Genomic DNA, 21,691 nt, shown 5'->3' on the forward strand with positions numbered 1-21,691 from the left:
TCGTACAGTTTGTCCACATGTGACATTAAAAATTGAAGAATGCAATGTGGATGCATTAATTGACAGTGGCGCTGAAGTCACGTGTATCAGTGAGGAGTTGGTGAACTACCTCGAGCACCAGGGCATAAGACTACCCAAGATACCAGTACCAGCACTCAAGATAATTGGAGTGACATCAAGGGCAAGCCCTATTGTAAACAGACAGGTACTGATAACAGTACACGACCTAGGCAAACCAAAGGACATGACTGCATTAGTTGTGAAGGGCCTAGCCAAACCGCTAATAATAGATACTGATTTTCTATCACAATTTGGTGTAGTGATAGATTTTAAACTGAGTGCAATTCACTCGAGTGACTGTGAAACTCCAGTCTCACTCACAGGCAAGTGGCATGTGAGAGAAAATTTTGTGGGAATATTGTACAGTGAACCCATGCACAGGCACATATACAATGCACAAGCAAGTGAGCAACTTCAGGCATCACTTGAAGATATCCGGCAGTCACTACAGGAGGTGAAGAGTGTATCACCCAGCCAGTTGCAACAACTGTTTGGTGTACTGGCAAACTTTCAGTCAGTATTTTCTGACAAGCCAGGCAGAAACAGATTCTACCAGGCTATAATCAAAATTAACGAGGAGGCTCCGTACCACCGCAAATGCTATCCCATTCCGGTGAAGTACGTTCAGGAAGCCACAGCCTACCTACAACTTATGATCGATTGGAATGTAATCAGGAGAGAAGCAAGCCCCTATGCTAACCCCATAGTTTGTGTGAGTAAGAGAGACGGAACAGTGAGACTGTGTCTCGATGCTAGGGAGCTTAACAAAATTACAATCAAGGACAGGGAAAGTCCCATATAAACGGCAGAAATTTTAAGATTGTATCAAGGTGTGAAGTATCTCACTACCATGGATCTGTCGTCAGGCTATTGGCAGATACCATTAGAGCCTAACTCCTGCCAATATACATCATTTCTGTTTAGAAATCAACAGTATGTGTTTACAGTTATGCCATTTGGACTGTGTAACGCAGTGGCTGACTTTACGAGATGTTTAGACGCAACCTTAGGACCCGAGTGTCAGGGATTTGCAAGGGCATATGTCGATGACATATTAATAACATCATCAAATTTTGAAGAGCACATGCAGCATGTTGCCACAGTACTGCATAGACTGCAATAGGCAGGCATGACTGTAAAAATTAGAAAATCTGTTTTCTGCAGAGAGGAATTACCCTTTCTAGGTCACATCCTCACACCTGAAGGCATCAAGACAGCCCCAGACAAGCTGCAGAACATCCAGGAATTTCCTACGCCGAGGAACGTGAAACAGCTGAGAGCGTTTCTTGGAATAATTGGTTTTTACAGGATTTACTCCAACCAAGTTGCACAGTGTGCAGTTCCGCTGTTCAGCCTATTGAAGAAAGGTCAGGCATGGATGTGGAGTGAAGAGCACGAGCAAGCCTTCATCAGCCTGAAGAACTTGTTCCTGACTGAACACGTCATCTACCATCCAACCCAAGGGAAGGAATTTATGTTATACACAGATGCCTCTGACACAGCCCTAGGATGCAAGCTTGCACAGGAGGAAAATGGAGTTGAAAAGACTGTAGCAATGGCTAGTCGCACTCTCAACCAGGCAGAGAGAAATTACACTGTTACAGAGCGAGAGGCTCTGGCCATTATATGGGCACTCCAGAAGTACAGGGATCTGCTACTTGGAGAAACAGTGAAATTGTTAACGGATCACCAGGCGTTAACATGCCTTAAGGCAGGCAAGTTATTTGGGAGCCGCCTTACGAGATGGTTTTTGCTACTGCAGGAATATGATATACATATACATCATATCAAGGGATCTGCCAACACCACTGCAGATTACCTAAGTCGCCTGCATGAACTGCAAGAGAGTTCACCGTCAACGTCAAAACGACAGAAGGAATTCCTAGTGGCACCAGTATCCACGGAAATATTCAAAACAAATTCTATACTTCGAGATATCCTGAAGGATATAAGATGCAAACAACGAGCAGATGAGTACTGCAAGAGCACCATCAACCAGCTGCAGAAGCAGTCAGCTGATAACAAAATTCATCAGCATTTCTGTTTATCTGAAGATAATGTTTTGTTTGCCCAGTCTAAGAGAAGAGGCATTTTCGAAGATCACTGGAAACCAGTGATACCAGCTGATTTGAGACAACCAATCACCTGGGAACTACATGTAGCATTGGGACATGTAGGGAGCAAGAAGCTCATTGAGGCATTAAAGAGGCAATTGTATTGGCCTAACATGTCACGCTATGTAAGTAAGGTCACAAGTGCCTGTGACCTATGTCAGAAGGTGAAACCACCTGGACAACACCTGCATGGAGAATTGCAGCCCATTATTCCAACAGCACCATTGGAATTATTATCAGTTGATTTATTTGGCCCTCTACCACAGTCAAAGGGAGGTGTTAAGTATGTTTTTGTGATGCAAGATGTTTTCACAAAATTCACAAAATTGTATGCAATTGTGAACCCAACTGCGAAAGCAGTAATGCTGAAATTGAAAGTTTTCACTGAATAAATTGGTATACCTAAAGTGGTATTATCAGACAGAGGTACCCAGTTTACCAGTGATTTATGGCAAACAGGAGTCAGGAAATTAGGTGCAATACCTACCACTATCAGTGTACGACATCCACAAAGTAACCCTGTGGAGAGACTCATGAGGTCAATAGGGAGTCTACTGCGTATGCTATGCCACAACTCTCAACAATCATGGCGAGATAAATTGCCTTATGTGGAATGTGTGATTAACCATACTGTACATGGTTCTATTGGAGTTACCCCTGGAGAAGCTATGAGCCTGAATAGATCGGTGGCGATCAACCCGAAATATCTACCCCGATGTGAACAAACCCCTAATGAAGAGGAAAAACTACCTACAGGAGAAGAGGTAGAAGCCTTAGTAAAGAGAAAACTGACAGCAGAAGCTGACATCAGACGCAAGAGGAAACCAGCATCAAAATTAGCAAAATTTAAAATCGGAGACCAGGTACTGTAGAAGACAACTCCAGTAAGCAAGGCCTGGGAACATGTAACAAAAAAGTTGTTTTTGTTATTTGAAGGTCCTTATGTCATCACAGACATAGTGCAAGAGAATTGCTATGCACTAGCAGAGCCAGCAACAGGCCGACCAGTAGGCCGTTATAATATAACGCAGCTAAGGGAATACAAGAGCCCTACTACTATGTAAGCAGTACCGACCTAAGCTATAAATGCCTCGTGATGGTACAAGCTATAGTACCATGAACAGCTGAGCGCAGTCTAAGTGTAAGTTTCAGACCAAGGATCTGAATTGTACAGATGAGTAAGTGTATGTCACTGTGATTATGTGATCTAGTACGCCATGTGAGGCGTAGTGCAGCCACTGTAATTTGTTGTTTAAGCGGAGGTATGATTCCCGCTTGTTTCTGTGTAAAGGTGAAGTGAAATGCCACCTATGCAGATATTTACCCTGTGGTTATGCGGAAGTGTAATTCCCGCTATATTGCTGTATTTGAGGTGAAGTGAAATGCCACCCATACAGATGTTATTGTAGCCTGCGAAGCTACCAGTGTACAATGTATCAGTTGGCTTGCACAATTCCTCGTATGAGTATGAACTCAAATCTCACAAATTCCTGTACCTGAAACTAGACTTGCCTATATATGTGAAGCTGTATTTACTGTGTACTGACAAACGAGAAGAAATTAAGCTTATTTAGTGTCGATGAAACTATGTGGTATGATACTCCATCCTGCTGTGTAAACATATGTAAACACTGGCATGCAAAGCATCTCTAAAAGCACATAACACTTTGCAACTACAAGCAGAATAATATTATGCAGGTTACCTTGATTTATTGATGATGCTGGGTAATCCCAAATGCGTAGTAATGTTGTTTTGATGAAAAAAAATAAAAAAAGCACTGAATTTTCTGCTATTTATAAGAAAAACTCACTAAGATTTTAAAAAAAAATTCACTATTTTATTACCATTTCTGGGATGGATTTAGGGAAAAGAATGATCTTTAGGATTGCATTCTCCCCAGAATGCAGATTAGAAAAGTATGCACTCCTTTCGCATACAAATCCAATCAGATTTAGTTGAGGCATTTATTTTATTAAACCTTGGATGTCAAGATACTGATATTTTATGAAATAAAAACACGAAATTTGGAAATCGACGATTTTGGAGGATTTATTGGGAGAAGCCCCTTTACAAGAAAATTACTTCGTCACAGCACTATTCACTCGCAGAACTGTTATAGTTGCTGGAATAGTATTCTTCAAATGATGTGAAGAATAGCGAAGAATGTGGATCTGAAAAACTCAGTATCTAAGCCCTTTGTCGCGAGAAGTGAAGGTACTCCGGCAATCAAGTGTCCACAAGCAACTTCGCTAACAGAAGTTACGAAAATTGTAAAAAGCAAGAAATTTTTTCTTAAAATGAAATGAGAAAATATTGAACATATGATACCATGTGTTGAAAGCTATCCTGATACAGCATGTTTGTGAAACAGCTGATTGCAAAAAGGAACTTTATCTACACTGAAGCCAGGAGCCTCAGTAGATTGCAAGACTCATGTTACTGATAGTAACCAAGATGATAATGAAATATGAACATTTATTCAACCCAGCGATACTGCTACGGGATGAAAACAACAGTAATGAAAGATGAGAAGAGGAAGATAAGACCTCTACAGTTGCTAAGTTGAGCACAGCAAACTGAAAACGAAAAATCACTAAGTTTGTAATTGTGTAGACCAACGACTTCTCTGTATATGAAGTATAACTTACTAATGAAAACAATGTGTAAAGACACTATGAAATTTGAATTGTATAACCTGTAAACATAATGAAATGTAAATGTTATTATATATATAATTATATGTAAATGATATGTTTTATGATCAATTGCTAATATGTGCAATGTAAACATAATAATGAACTATTAATTGGTAATATGTACATGATATGATATGTGTTCTTCAGTGAAATGTAAACATGTGATATGAAATGCAAATGTAAATTGCAAGCTAAAGATGCTATAGTTAAATGCAAATATTTAATAATGAAATGCAAATATGTTAATAATCAATTGTAAACATGTGAACTACAAACATTGAATAATGAATAGCAAGTGTTAACTATTAATATGTTAATAATGAAAAACAAACATCTGATGTTTAGAATCCAATAATGATATGTTATAATGAAATTCAATAATGATATGTATTGTGATATGTATGAAATCTCATGAAATGAGAACATAAACAAGCAAATGCACTGTGATGCATATTAACCAAATATAAACTAACAATGTGATATGTTAGTAGCAAGCAAAATGCTAATATTGAATTTAATGGTTATTGATAACCATGCATTGTTATGCAAGAATTGAGATCTAATAATTAATTGTATTTTCTTTTTCTAACAATGATGTTATTAATGTGAATGGTATATGTTTAGTTAAGAATTTATTTAATATATATATATATATTTTTTTTTGGTACTTGACATCATATAGTTCGGCATCAAGTACACAAGTTGTATTGCCTGCAGACACTTGTATTTGCAAGAGTACAAGTACGCACATAGTGATTAAGTTATTGATTAAGACCCGGACACCTATACTTAAGTCAGGTGCGAAGGTTACACCAGAGTGAGCTAGACATAGTGCGGTTCGCAACGATTGTGTACCTAACAGTGAGGGGAATAGACGAGTGCTTCCTTGTGGGAAGTGGTGACCTCGCCCCACACAATCAGCACCGCAGACGCCACGACGCCGTCTCGCGCGTAGTCGTGAGGCAGGACGGCTGGATGCCGCCACATCAGCAGTTGATGACGTCAGCTGCAGTGCCAGATGCCGTGCTGTCTGGTACAGCGTCATCGCCCCACGCCAGACCCCGTCGACGCGTGGTGAACAAGGCCAGGTTTGTTGGTCGTTTTGATGACAGGCGCCGGCTCGACGCCGCTGTCCGCTGCAGGAAGGAGGAGTCGCAGCAAGGATGCAGTCATCACCGCAGGTGGACGCTGATCCACTGCCGTGACGTGACCTGGAGAACGTCCTATTGTTGATTCACGTGTACATTGCACCCCTTCGAATCCTTTCTAGTGAATCATACTTACAGTAAGTAAGTCCTCCCGAGTCCCTCTCAACAGGAGCGGCTCAAGGCAGAAGCAGTCGGAGAGCAGCAGCAGTTCCCGCCTTCTAAGATTTTGCGCTGCAAAATCCGTGAACGTCATCGCGCAGGTCTTTTAGCAGCGACGACCCGACGGAAAGTGTTTTAAAAAGGCGCGATTTTCAGTTGCGCACCGGTAAAAAACGAGTTGAGAAGGAGAGGTAATCGCTCTCGAGTTGTTTTTTTTGTCGTTTTGTGCGCGCGTTGCTAGGCAACGAAGAGTGTTGTGTATTGTGCGACGGAGAAAGGGATGTGCCAATCACATTGCACCGTTTTGAACAGGTCAAAGAGTACTGTTCAATGTAATTGACAAGGGCGGCAAAATCTGTACTGCAACATGTTATTTGTTTTGACAGTTTAATTATTATTTATTTACGATTTATTTATTTTGTTTGCTCTGTGTCTAATGTTATTTATTTTCAGAAACGGTAATTTATTTTATGTGTATCTATGAGAAAGTGACTTTTTGGATTTTTACCGGACTATTTGAAATAGGTATTGGTGATACCCGTCTAAGGACTAAATGAACTTTAAGACGGTAAACGGTAAAATTAACGCCGTTATTTTATAATGTAAATTATTTATTAATATTTTTTTATTTAAATTGTACGTGAAATTTTGTAATCCGCGCTATTGTGCGTGCTGATTTCACGTTTTAATAAGGAAATTATGTAACTGATTTTGGTTTTCGGCCAATCACAGGCCGCCATTTGAAAGTTAAGTTTTACTGGCTTAATTTAAGAAGCTAGTAGGAAAGAGAGTTCTACAATGGCCAGCTAAGAGAGCTGTAACTTCGTGACGTCGGCGATAATAAATCCTTCGAATTAGATATTTAGCACTAGGCATCCCGGATAGTGGATGATAATTATGTATCATTAGGGAGTCCAGATACGAAAATAGGGTTTATCTAAAAAGATAAACAACTTAGGAGTGTGAAACGTGAGTAAATAAAAGTGCCTAGAATTTGTGTCTTATACTCATACTCTCGTCACGTAACTCCCGTTTTTACGTCACATCGCCGTCAGAAACTAATATAAACATTGATTTTATGAAGTAAATTGACAGTATCTACGATTTTAATAATATTTTGATATAAATTTAACGATTTTACACACTTTTTTTCTGACTCAGAGGTCCTATAGATTGAGAGACTCTGAGCTCTACCGACGATTTTTTCGAATTTTACTAGCCGAGGTAAATAGATTTAAGATCCCTAAGAACATAAATTAAAACTGTGCAGTTTCTACGAACCCGAATTAAGACTTTTGTGAAAACTTAAATGTGCGCACCATAACTCCTGGTAATTGAGATTTATTTGAGTTATATGAGGTCAAGTACCAGTTAGGTTGTTTTGAATATAATTAATAATTAATTAAATATAATTAATAAGGGTAAATATTGAATCCATTTTTCATTTGAAATAAATAATTTTATATTTTTATTTGAGTGTTGTGTTATGTTATTTATAGTGTCATCTATCCCAGTGTATATTTATGTATGTTTGTACCTATTTGATTAATACCTAACTGTGGCCTACTTGATATCTATACTTACCAGTGGAGAGCCACACAATTATTATCAATTTTTCCTACACAGTTCAACACAGCCCAACGTGTTACATGTATGTACATCTCCATAGAGGTGGTGCCTAAACATATACCAATATTTTAAGTGTGTGCGTGAGGGCAAAAGAGTACGTACATAATCAACAGTAAAAGCCTCTAATGAAACCAAACCATACAATTGTTTTTATTTGCTGCTACTTGAAACTACAATCCACGTAACCTTTCCTACTGTCAGGGAGGTTAATTTTAAATTGTGTTTTGTAAGTGGGCTGTGCCCCTCTGGCAAGTCCTTTTAGATAATTAGCCTGACGCTTCCACCGGACATTTATTATTAATAATTATGGTTTTATCCTGAGCACAGCACCACGATTACAAAATTCAAACAGCCACTTCTGATAACGCTGTGGTTCCAAATAATCTCCGCCACCATGATACTGGATTCATTGTTTCCACACTTATCCATATGAATTTCTTACCCCACAAGTCCTCCTTGGACCGATAATTAGCTAAGTCTTTCATAACATTCACCACGTCAGCTTTCATGTTAATGCAAAGAGAGTGGATGAATTCCATGCCATCTACCTGCTCTTCTTTTGTCAGAAAGTGACCTTGAGTTTATGGATCCAAAAGGGCAGCAACATAATGTATGGTTTGTATACTGTTAGCCTTCCTCGATTTTAACTTCACTAAAATACTTGACTCTTCTGAAGTTGATAAAGGGGATTGTGGAAGTAAGTCAACTAGCTTGTTTTCGATTTCACTGAATGCTTTGTAAACCTTGTGAATGTTACAGTCATTGGATTCTAGCATAGTAATCCATGAAACTATTGGTTTTAAAATATTGCTAATTTTTTCGACCCTGACCCAAAATACAGCTTCATCAAGAAGTTGTGTTTTCATTTCCTTTGTAAGAGTTGCTGTTGCTTCTCCGTGAACTGATAAGATCTGAAGACTAACTTTACAGTCGAGAAGACTTTCAAGGAACTGAAGGTAACTCCCCCAGCGAGTTTTACACGCAACTTCAAACTTACATTACAATTCCTTTCTGATTTAATTTTTTACAATAAAGCATTTAAAACCTGTTTATTTTTTATTGTTTTGACTATGTCAACAACAGTTGCCATGAATGTTCCGGCAGACTTACATTTCAGAATATCATTACATAACAAATGCAGGGTATGGGCGAAACATCCTAAAGGATTGAACTTTTGTTGCACTAATGTGAAAGCTTTTTGCATATTTGCTGCATTGTCTCCTATTGCAACAAGAAACTTTTCGGGCCCATATTTTTCGATAACAGAAGAAATTACTTTTCAAGTTATTCACTTGTGTGTCTGTTTTCTTTTGTGCAGATAAAATAAACAAATACTCGTTCGGGTTTAGTCAAAACAAAATCTATGATGCCTTCATTACGAATGTTGCTCCACCCATCACAGTGCAGATTTAGATTTTTCGCACTTTGTAATTCTGCAGATAGTAGTGTCTGCATTTCAACATACTGTTCATCTAAATGTGTCATAGCCAGAGACTTTCGTGTAGGAAGTTTATAAGCTGGTTTCACTGCTTTGAAAAAATCTATTCACAAGGGATGTTCAACTAATGAAAGGGCTACCCAACGAACATATATAGCTTTTGCAAGCATTGTATTCAAGTGTGCATTCTCTTCATTAGTAATGCGGTCCAAAAACATTCCCATTGCCTGTGGTTTTTGTTTAGCTTTAGCATTCCAAATAGGTATTGTACTAATACTACTGACGGCAGGTAGGTGTAGATGTGATGTTACTGGCAATGTTGCAGTAATTAGGCCTACATCTGAGTTTGATTGCATGGATGAAGGCACAGAAGCAGTCTCTAAATTGTTTGTGACATTTATAACTGATGTTTTATCTTCCCAACTCTTAAAATACTGTTTTTTAAGTCCACTGGGCATTTATAGCATATAACAATATGCTCAGACTTTTTTGTGACATTTGCAAATTTATAATATTTTCCACAATACTTGCAGTCTACAGTTTTATCACCTCTTTCGTTGTACACTTTCCAAACACTACTATTATTTCTTCCCATTTTTAACATGTTTATTTCAACTGGCTTTCATAAACACTATCACCACAAAGTAACTAAAGTCATCACAATAGCACATAGTTTTGAGGTTATGGTTTATTTACATTTCTAGCATGCTAACCAACAGTCACATTGAAAATGTTTGAAGTTATTAGTTCAAAACTGCCAACTGAAACTATTGTTATTATGTAATAATTATTGCAACCAAATGGTAAATAATAAATATATAATATAACATATAATAATTATATATTAAAACTAAAGAAAAATAAATACCCAGTTTTTGGGTGGGAAAATATAATTTGGGCAAATTCCCTATATTTTCCCAAAAAATATTTTCCCACCTGGTGGGAAAATTTCCATGTTCCAGCATTACGTACCAGCTTGAGTGACAAATGAATGATTGGAATCGCCCAGACACTGATGATAACATCGCTCAAGTTCACAAAATGTTGCTTAAAACTATTGAATTAGGTTAGACAGATAGCAGAGGTTATGAACATGTCCAAAGAATGTGTTTGTCACATACTGAATCAAAATTTAGGCATACGAAAGCTTTCACGTGTTGGGTACCATGTTTGCTCACTCTGGAACAAAAACATGTTACAAATGAACATTTTTACGCTCTGTTAGGGCAGTGTAGGCGCAAGAAATCAGAGTTTTGTCGCCGATTAATTACTGCAGATAAAATTTGGACTTACCATTACACATCTAAAACAAAAACATAGACAAAACAGTGGACTGTGGAGGGGGAATCAGCTCCAAAAATGGCAAAACAGTTGCAGGTAACGGAATGACATCATTTTGGACATGCATTTTGTTCTCCTATACAATACAATATTAATTCAGCTAACTAACTGTATACAAAGTCATACAAAAATTAAATAATTGAAAGAAAAGAAAGAGGAACAAAATTACATATTCATTAAATGTTTCACACCCTTATTGACAGTATACAAAAAATAAACAGAACAGTAACGGAATGACACTATTTGGTAACGGAATGACAACTTCATTCTGCTGTAGTGACAGGGCAAGCAAAATGGTTTTTATTCCTCTGATCGATAGTAGGTGACAAGTTTTATGACAATTTGGTCTGCTTCTACGCAACATTTACTACGGATTAATTTACCAATTTGTTCTGTAGCCGCACCTACAACTGGAACAGGAAATCAACACAAACAACATGGGGTCGTTCTATTACGACCACGGCAGTGGTGCGCTCGTGCTGAAAGAAAATAAAGTCACAAAAATACGAAATAACAAGCAATCCAATTTATTAATCACAATGCATACAATGCATATAATATGCGTATAATTATTCGATTCCCGCGGGAATACAAATTAAAACAATGGTGCGATAAATGGGGCAAGCTGATGACGCGTTTAACGTAGCACAATCATATGGGCCGCTAGGCAACAACAAGAAAGAAAGAAAGAAAGAGATTACACTTACAATTACATACAATTACTATTACCGTTACGATGCAGCTTGACAAGAAGTGTCCAAAGCCATCATGGCATGCCCATTTACAACCGCAGAAAAACACTGTTACATAAACTACCGGTAGTACTCGGCGTGAGCAACAGAAACTAAGGCAAAGAATCCAGTTAAGCACTGACCTGAAGGGTCCAAAAGAGATTACGAACATTACTAAACATGACAAAAAACCAAAAGTGAAAGCGCGGCCACAACGCGCAAGCAAGAACAAGAAATCATACTAATTACTGAAAATTACAGAAGTTAAGTTTCACAGCCGAGTACATACCAACGCGACGCCAGCCCCAAGTGACAGTCCTCGTGTCAAACGACCGGAAGACTGCGCCCGGGTGCTGAAGTTATATAGGCCGGGAACAATACACGGCAGAGTGCGCTGGTGGCGCGGCTGGGAAGGGAGGTAGAGAGGGGGGGGGGGTAGGAAGGGGAAAGGTGGAGAGGGGAGGGGAAACAAGGGATAGGAATGCTATGCAGTGCCTGCACTACTTCAGTTCAATTTGAGGGCGTACCGGCGTTAAGGTTTGTATTATTGGTGGAAATAGTGGGCGCCACCACGTGAGTGGACACGTGGACCCGGCTCGATACTCTTGCTCAGGGCGTTACGTGGCCCCCCCGAACACAAAGACACGTGACTTATTAAAATTGGTTTTATTTACTCACATTACACGCCCTTAAACAATCCTTCCTTGATACTGCTAAAAACGCCCGAGGCACGAATAGATTTAGTTGAGGAGTCGAACCACGCACGTGGTCGCCTTACGTCGTTACTTATAACACGGCTGGTTAAAAACTCCGGAGAGTATAAGAGTTACTAATTAAACAGCCTCACCGACCGAGAGAGGCCCCGAGGATGAAGAGAAAACAATTTGAATTAATTAACTGAGCAGAACTACTTATCGGTGAGACAACGGTGATGTCCTCCTCGGGGTGTCTGCAGAGATGTCTGCTCTCGGCCGGCTGTAGAAGGAGACTGGGCTGAGACAAGAGCTTGCGGCAGGCAACATGGCGCCCTTCGCGCATAACACAATTACCGTTAACATCTTAGCTATTGCGAGTTATTATAGACTCTTTACAAAAATATCAGATATACATCCACGACCAGACCATCTGTAATTATTACTTATGTGGTAAAAGATAGTTTAAATCAAGTTACGTGTTAGTTCCGTCGTCGCCCGCTAGGGAGTGTCCTTGTCCGTGCTTGGACGTATTTTATTACAAAAACATAACATAATAATGAAACTAAAGGCACTCACATACAGAATCGTCGTGACACTATTTTGAGGCGAAAAGAAAAGGTTATAATGATATTATTATTACAAATAGGGGTGCAGTGCACTGCAGCTAAGCGCCCTCTTGCCGGGCTACCAACACACGCACACACGCACGGACAAGCGGGAGGTTTGAACAGAGATGGTGGTGTTTGGGCGGTGGCATATCAGACTCGAAAGGGGGCCGCAGGCCCGGACGACGTCAAATTGTTTTCATCAATTTTTGATGTTCAGGGCCGTCCTGGGCGCCGATCGTCTTCGGTCGTTTCAAACCCTTCTTTAAACCGTTTAAACCACTCAAAACTTGTATGCCGGATAAACTTCATTCCTGTAGACTTCTTTCAACATTGCATAAGCTTCTGTTGCAGTTTTCCCTAGTTTAACAAGAGACTTGAAGTTAACCCGTTGCTCCGTCTGACCACTTGATTTTTACGACGCGTCACTAGTGCGTAGACTAATTCCATCAACTGCTACAGTCAAACTGAGCGACCTGCTGGCTTGTCTAGCGAGCTCAGCGTGGGGGAAGAACCATAAGACAGAGTCATGTTCAAACATGTCACGGCACGCTCGTAGTTTGCTGGGAGCAGCATCAGTCCGGTTATTTAATAGCTACACCTCGTACATTGTATGTACTCCACTGTATCATCTGCATGTTGAACTTTTTTGGGTGGGTAAAATCTTGTGACTTTGCGTCACCGACCTGCTGTAGTAGCAGTAAGGGAAGTTAAATTGATCACGTCGAAAGTTAAATTTGTGTATACTGTGCATTGCCCATTGAACACATGACCTAGGTCTGACATCACTGGTAAGTCACAGCTAGGTAATTTATTTTTACGTAATTGTGACATACCACTGACATCTGTTGTGACTGAAAAAATGATGTAAGTATAAATGATACCATGCTGACATCATAATGATATAATACCAAAATTGTTTTCTTACATACATTTGACTTAGAAATGATGTCATATTACACTTTTAAAAACAAAGTTTTCATTTCTGTCGACAGTCCCCATGACTGCCTATTTTTTATTTTATTTGTGTCACTTTCTTTTGTTTTTATTCCAAACCATAACTTACTTTCTGGATAGCCCTTTTATTTTTTTGTCATTGAAGTCGCTATCTTGAGAACAGGTTTGATCTTATAGCAAAGGACTCATTTCTTGATTCATAACATCTCTTTGATATTGCTGGATATTATTTCATGATTAGCAGAACATTAATAACTGCAAGGTAATTAGTATATTTGTTACTTAACACAATTGTGTCTAAATATCGAAATACAAGTTAGACTCTCACACAGTTCTTCAGTTTGAGTAAAAAAATATAGTCAATTTTTCCAAACAGTGGAAACGCCATGTCAGAAACAGTATTGACATCTGAAGCAATACCGATAGAAAACGGACACAATGAATGCAATTCCTCTTGTTCTGAAAACATAAACAAATCTGCAGTGTTTTTGATTCCTTGCTATCCTGGACAGTCAACTGGCTCTTCTAGTGCTGATTAAAACACTGCAAAAAGAGGAAAGCAAGCAGTAACCTTTTGATGGGTGGAAAGTTAACTGAGCATTTTTTTGTTTATGATGCAAATTAGGGCTGGGCCGATCACTAAATTTGCCGATCATTCCGATACCAATCATTTCCGCCGATGACCGGCGCCGATCATTGCCGATCACTGATCAGACAAATTAAGAATTATATAGCTGGTTTGATGTTAATAATAAAAACCTAAAAAAAATTTTGATGAAAAAGTTACCTTATGATAACTTACCATTTATTTAACACTTCTGACGGAAGACAATTTGTTCATTGGTTTTTAAAAATGAACAATAATATAATGTAAACTAAGTATTTCCTATTTCTACTATTTCTAGACCTTCCCACCCCACAAACAAAAGTACCCATACAACACTTTCACAGGTCTTGAAAATAAGTGCTTTAAAGGATCACTAAAATAAACAAGTCACCAAGCGTAAATTAGAAATAAAGAAAAAAAATATCAGAAATGTTTGTTTGTATTTACAAACAACTTTATGCAACAGAACAATTTTCAATAAAATTTTAACTTTAGAAACTTAGAATACATAACAATCAGATCGTAAGGAAACAATAACAAACAGGTATATTAGTTCAAAAATTAATGAATGCACAAAATATGAGATCCATGCCTTGGTAAAGAGTGTGCACCGTTTTCATAATAATTGTTAGTTTGCGCCACTAGTCTCGCTTCGGTGCTGGCCATAGATGCTACTAGCGAAGTGCACACTCTTCCTGATGCTATCCATATCTGTGGCGCAGTAAAGTTATTTTCTTACGTTTGCAAAGGTAAACAATGGACGTTTTTCAAAATAAAAGCATTTAAAAAAAAAAACATTTGTGGATTTTGGGACTTTTCCACTTCGTAAAACCGTATGAAACGGGAAATTAAATATTTTATTAGTGTATGTTCCGGGAAAATAAACCATTGTAAATAGTATATTACTTTCGGCAGAACCAAAATTAAGCGGCGTATGACACAGGAAAATGTATGAAACAGGAACGTATCATCGAGGTTCTACTGTACTGTAAGTTCGTGTTTTTGTTGATATACGTGATTGTAGGCCTACCTTATTTAGTTATTTTGTAAGTAAATTTGAAACGTACAACTTTGCATTTTTAAGCTTAATTCAGTATTTATTAATTTGGATTTAGTATGTAATGATCAGCGTTTGGTGATCGGTATATGATTTGCAGATCGGTACCGATGCCGATGTGTTAAAATCTGCCGATTATTGTGATCGGTGATCGGCATCGGCCCAGCCCTAATGCAAATATTAAGGAAAATTTAGTTTGTTATGCCACAAATTTAACAAAACACGCTTCCACATGGAGAGAGTTCTCAGACATGAAAAGAAAACTCTGCTGCACACACAGGTTTTGTTAAACTTGAATTATATTCCAGGCTCCACGCCCCTAGTGTGATAAAATTTAGCCAAATATTTGTGAACATCTTATGAACACTTTTGCATGCTTGCTCTACTTATGCAAGAAGGTATTCCTCACACAACAAACTTTGTCTCTTTTAAATTTAGCATTTCTACTTTGCGTTCCATCAAAGACACTCTTTGAGTAGCAAAAAATGAAGTATTATACATTGTAATAGAACATCTAGTCAGGAAATAACTATGTACCTAGGTTTGAAAACCAAATCCACCCCACTTACGAAATGCTATGTACATTTTTTCTGTTGAACTTGATGAAGGAACAGATTCAGCTTTGGTTGAACTATTGGTTATCCATGCACGTTGTCTTGAAAGCAGTGGTTTGCTGCAGAACTTTGGTCTGGAATTTTGATGGCGTGAATGAGCATGACAAACGGTCAACTAACGATTATTTGCGGGCAGGTTATCCACATTGTGAATTTACCACGACACCTATTAATTACATGCACACAATTGAAAATACACCATTATTAACAGTTCAAACTTTAAAGTATTAATGATTGCATAAGAAAAAAACACATGTACAATCATAAACAAGCACTTTATTCAGCATTTAAAACATATATACAAAAGTTTCCTACTGTCACTACAAATGTTAGCAGAATTACTTATGTCCACAATTGAAAATACTATATTAAAACCCTGCTATAATGTTCCTACTTATAACATCATTTTTTTTAAGTCCCAACATTTTCTTTATAAGAACAATGTATTTATTTTCTGCATATAATGTTTCATTAATGGTGCATTTCCTGCTTATGATGTTTGCTTTCTGAAATTCATAAATGTAAAAAAAAAAGTTTTAAAAACCTAACTATTCCAACACTTATCCCATCTGTAGAGTTTTAACTCATGAAAAGGATTACTTTACACTTTACGTATGTTATACCTTAGATGTAGATCGTTCAAATAGGATTATATGCATAAACAAAATGCAAGTGTTCCAAAATACAAATACTAGCACCACTTGTTAGTACTGGCTAATGTTTGCCAACTATTCGATGATGGCAAAAAAAGTGTTTTCTATTGCTGATAAAGAGCTTAATTTATTTCATTCGTAAATAGGAATCCCAAAATTACACACTTTCACAAGGCAAAAGAATCGGAAATAAGGCAAACCTACTCTAAACTTCATCACGAATCATGAGACACTTTTACAGAAATGTGACAGTGTACCTTCAAAGAAATGAAATAGAAGCTGGAAGTACGATGACTTTGAAAAATTGTTGGCTTAGTTAAGCACATTCAAGCTTTGAGTTCACCCATCAGTGGTTTTAACATAATAATTATGTATATAGCTTGATGAGTCCATTGGTGAAAAGTTCAAACACTGACAAGTTCTAAATTTATATTTCCTATTTGTTTTTTTCTTATGCCCCCTTATAACTGGGTTCTACTGTATTTAACACATTAAACATGTAAAAAAAAATAATTTATATGTTTTGTATAACGTAGCATGTACTGATACTGGAAAAATTATGAAAAAAGTTGTCTATGATCACAGACTACTTCCCCCTCCCCTTTCCCACACCCAAAAAATAAACATCTTATATTACGTTCAATTTTGAAAATGATAGTAAAAACTATTTAAAATCTATATGATTGATCTACCACCATCTTCACACAAAGGAGATTATTGCTGCATTTTTCGATGACAATATAGATGTTGAGGTTTACTACTCAAAAGCAAAATAAATGTATATGTACCAGATTCATGTGAAAATTTGCTATAAATGTGTTTGACAAATCCTGAATGGGTGCGTGGTTGTCACAATTAACTAAAAGGAAGATATAACTAGAGTTTAAATTGTAAATATGTGGTACTTCAACACTATTTTGATAATTAGGAATTCTTTTTACTTTCCAACTAAAATAAATTAATTTAACTTTATTTCTCGGTGTTTAGCAGATCATGGAAATTAACGTCCTGTATTAATTTGTTGCGTGATGCTTTCAATCAAACTTACATAGGTCATTGCTTTCCAAAGTGTTTCCGGCTACCTTTTTTGGAACCAGCTGTCCGACTAACTGCGGCTGTTTGAGTAATCAGTAATCAGTGAGAGGAACACGGTATAGTGATAAAACTGGGCTGAACTTGTCCAGTGTTTAAAATATGGTGTTGACACATACAGTCTCTGGTTGTAGAATACTCACACTCATCGGGCAGGTTTCTTGTAGTAATCATGCTCGGGCAATGGTACGGCAATCAGTTTATACCACATGAACACTCGGGCGAGACAGCCACTTGTTACGACCGTTGTACACTACTTACGTCAGGCGGCAACCCGTGACAGACAGCCTTTACGGAGGTAGGTTCCACCCACTGTTCTGTCACACGGGAGGAGAATGCCAAGGCATGTGGCGTGGGGGGACTCCAGGGACGCGGTGCCATGCGAGGGGTGTTGTTGGCAGGGAGCTGCACCTCAACAACAACCACCTGCGCTCGTTGCCGTATGAGCTGGGCAAGCTGTTCCAGCTGCACGTGCTGGGGCTGGCGGGCAACCCGCTCACCAAGGAGGTGCTGGCTATCTACAGCGAGCCCAACGGCACCCACAAGCTGCTCAGCTACATGCTGGACAACCTGCAAGGTCAGTTTCATTTTCAGGCTGTTTTTAGCTTTTATGAAATCTGTTTATTAAAAAAGATAGCATATTACTGACCAAATATGATACTTAAATGTTCCTGGATACTAATTTCTCCAAAAAAAAAAAAGGGTTATTTTGACTGATACATAATGCTCTTTTAAAATATAATGATTTATAAATATTTCTAACTTTTCAGAACAAATAAAATAAATCTGTTAAGAATTTCTGGTTTTGAAAAATGTTCTTATTTCGTAATGTAAAATGAGTAAATGGTAACAATTATAGGATTAAAAAAAGTACATTTTTTCCAACTTTTTTTAAAATTAAATTTTGGTAATAACATTATGCTAAATAAATAAATAAATAAATGTCATTAAATTTAAAATTTAAAATATTCAGGGTGTCTACAGGTCACAAAAGTAATGAAACTTTCACCTAGGTCACTAAAGTACCGAAAAAGTATCTATATACATTTGAATGACCCGAAAAAAATAGTTTTTACAAAAAATTTTGGCTCTATACACCGTGCGGTTTGTCTACATACGCAATGACCCTTAATTTAATCGATATTTGGAACTGGACAACGCATAGAGAGATCGAGACAAAAATTGAATATATAATCTATAGGGAAGCGTCTGTCTACAGCAAATAATGGAAAGAAAATGGCTGCGTCGATGTTTATTATTTTTCTTTTGGTGTTTAATATTAGTACAGTTATTTGTAGTTATCTTTGTTCCAAACATTATCACGCATATGAGATATCTTGTGCAGTGGGCGAATTCGTCAAAACATCTGTGTGAATCTGCAGGGAATAAATATGACCTATTTTTCAGCAGCAGTATTAAGGTTAGATATGCGCTGTTTTAAGTTATAGCGCCAAAGTGTTAACATATGAAATAATGTCTGTTTTGTCTAAAGTAGAGAAAGTAGTGGAAGAAATTAAATATTTTTAAAGTAAGTAATTTACTTAAAGTGTTATTTCAGGATTCCAGCATTAAGTAAAAGAAAATTAACGGAACTGATGTAGTAATTTGCGCGCCTTTTCTTTTGTGGTAAACATTATCTGATTAGTTCAGCGTAATTGTTTCGGTGCATTACGTTGAAAGTGTTCTTGGTTTTGTATTGAGGCTTAAACGTTTTTTATACAACTCGGTATTGCCAATAGTGTTGTGGTGTATAGGCTAACTAGTTAACGTCTAACGTGCATTGCAGTCTGCGGGAGTGTCAAAAATGTCTCTTATTGTGTAAGAGAAATTTTTGCGGTAGTGTTTTAAAATAAAATTCCCGAGAAATGCAGTTTTCAAGAGCAGTGGTACAGTTTGCCATGCGCTGCCGAAGGAAAGTGGACGTTGTGACTGAGGCCTGTTGAAAATTCACATAGCAAGGCACTGTGTACACTATGTAATAGTGAATTTGATATTGCTCATGGTGGTGTTTATTGCGTGAAAACACACGAAAAGGGAAAGCGTCATGCTAAGTGGGTTTCCGTCTTGTCCACAGTGAAACAAACTTCACTAACAGAGAGAATACAGGCTTTAAAAAAACAGGCTTAAAACACTTCTCTCATGTAAATACATAAGTTATCTAATTTTATTTATTATTAAATATTGGATAGACTGCGAAACGTGGTTCCAAGCATCCTTATGTTTAACAGTTATTTCTCTTTACTGTGCAAATTATTATTTAAGGATTTCATCATCGTTTTGTAAACTATTTTGAGTATTTGTTAAACATAGTGTACATTGACATTGTTTACTGATTATGTTAATTATATAACTAAATATAGACTGGAATAGTTTCTACCTGCAATTAAAATACCAAGTTTAATAACGTAAGACAAATTTTATTTAACCCATAAATTTATGCATAAATACTAAAAATGTTTTACTTATAATTTTATATATATACAGTAGAATCCCGCTGGAACGACCCCTCACGGTTCCCGAAAAAACGGTCGTAATTACGGAAGGGTCGTTCCAGAGAATTTGGGCAATTTTAGGCCAATTCCCCCCCCCCCCCCCCCCCACTCAACCAACCAACCCCCTCCGGCCGTTTCACGGAAAGAACCGTCCTTTATTTGGGCAGCTTTAAAATAACATCGTGCTAACGTTATGTAACGTGGGTAGTTTATTTTTTATCCATTTATTGCCCCCCCCCCCCCCCATTCCCACTCTTTCGGCGTCACCATTCGTCCCGCCGCGCCAGATGCCTGCCAGACACGTCTCTCGGCGCCAGGCGAGCTAACGGGCGGCGGACATAATAACCAACTGACGTGAGAAGGGAAGCGGATGTCAGAGTATTTTCCCTGGGTTTTAAAAATGTGACAGCTGAGGTTGTTATAAATAAGGGTCGGACCAAAAAGCTATTTTACATGGTACGTAACTGGGTGGTTTGAAATATAGAGCGGCGTGTGTCGTCAACGATCGTTCATAGAATCAAGCCAATAATTTTACCAAATCAAAATCCAAAAACAAATGCGTGTGTCGTCAACAATATACAAAATTCACAAAATCAAACCACTAACCAAATCGGCGTCCAAGAAACAAAGCGTAATAAGTCGTCAACAATAATAAAAACCAAGAAATATCCGAATCAACAAGCAAAAGAAGCGTATCCACCAGCGAGCAAGATCACACTAACAAGCCACAAGACAAAGACACGGGATCGAGATGGCAACAGAAATGCGCATGCGCACCACTGTTTACCGTTATCGCTAGGGTGGCCAGTCTGGACTCTGGAGGGGTGGTATCTATTTTTAGCCATGCGTGCGCCTGCCAACAGTACAGCGCTCGCCAAGAAAAACGTGACGCGCAGCGCCGTACATAGTGTGTAGCGCACTTGTTTTTCATCCGATTTTACTCATTTTTTTTTTCGAATTTTTTCACGGTTCCTCGAAAACTGGTCGTTCTTACGGAATGGTCGTTCCAGAGGGGGGTCGTTCGGGAGGGATTCTACTGTGTGTGTGTATGTGTATATATATATATATATATATATATATACACACACACACACACACACACACACACACACACACACACACACACACACACACACACACTAGAGTCCCGTTATAGTGAGGTGTCATGGTTCCGGGTTTGATCCTCGCTATAACCGTGTCCTCGCTATAACCGAATTGGACAGATTTTGGCCCCTAAAAAATAAAAATTAACCGAAAATAGCATAAAAATTGTGTTTAAACCTGTATAATTGGAAAATAACAGGTTATATTAACGAAATCTTAATTTCTGTGAGCAGATGTGTGAATTCTCTTTAGAATGATACCCCACAAGTACGGATGCGATCACTGATTGCGTCAAAATAACCAGAATACCCTACCACGCCACGTGAGTATAGCATCTCATCCCGCAATCAATTACTCGACTTGGCCTACGGCCGACACAGCATTGTCCTGCTATCTATTGTCTACGCGGGCTGTCTGCTGGCGGCCATGTTGGTTCGGGATGTTCCTAACAGGTGGCGCTAGTGTAGCACGACGATTTAATTCCTTACAAAAAAGCAG

At 38.1% G+C, this 21,691-nt stretch overlaps 1 protein-coding gene across 4 annotated transcripts in view; it reads left to right on the forward strand.

Annotated features, from left to right (window-relative positions):
- Positions 1-21,691, forward strand: part of LOC134533631 (CCR4-NOT transcription complex subunit 6-like) — a 515,868-nt gene that overhangs the window by 60,686 nt on the left and 433,491 nt on the right. For all 4 annotated transcript variants that reach the window (XM_063371129.1, XM_063371126.1, XM_063371128.1 and 1 more), the window contains exon 4: positions 17,999-18,174. In XM_063371129.1, the coding sequence (XP_063227199.1) occupies positions 17,999-18,174 (176 nt within the window). The remainder of the gene's footprint in view (positions 1-17,998; positions 18,175-21,691) is intronic.

This window comes from Bacillus rossius, chromosome 7, assembly GCF_032445375.1.
Source record: "Bacillus rossius redtenbacheri isolate Brsri chromosome 7, Brsri_v3, whole genome shotgun sequence".
Taxonomy (NCBI): domain Eukaryota; kingdom Metazoa; phylum Arthropoda; class Insecta; order Phasmatodea; family Bacillidae; genus Bacillus; species Bacillus rossius.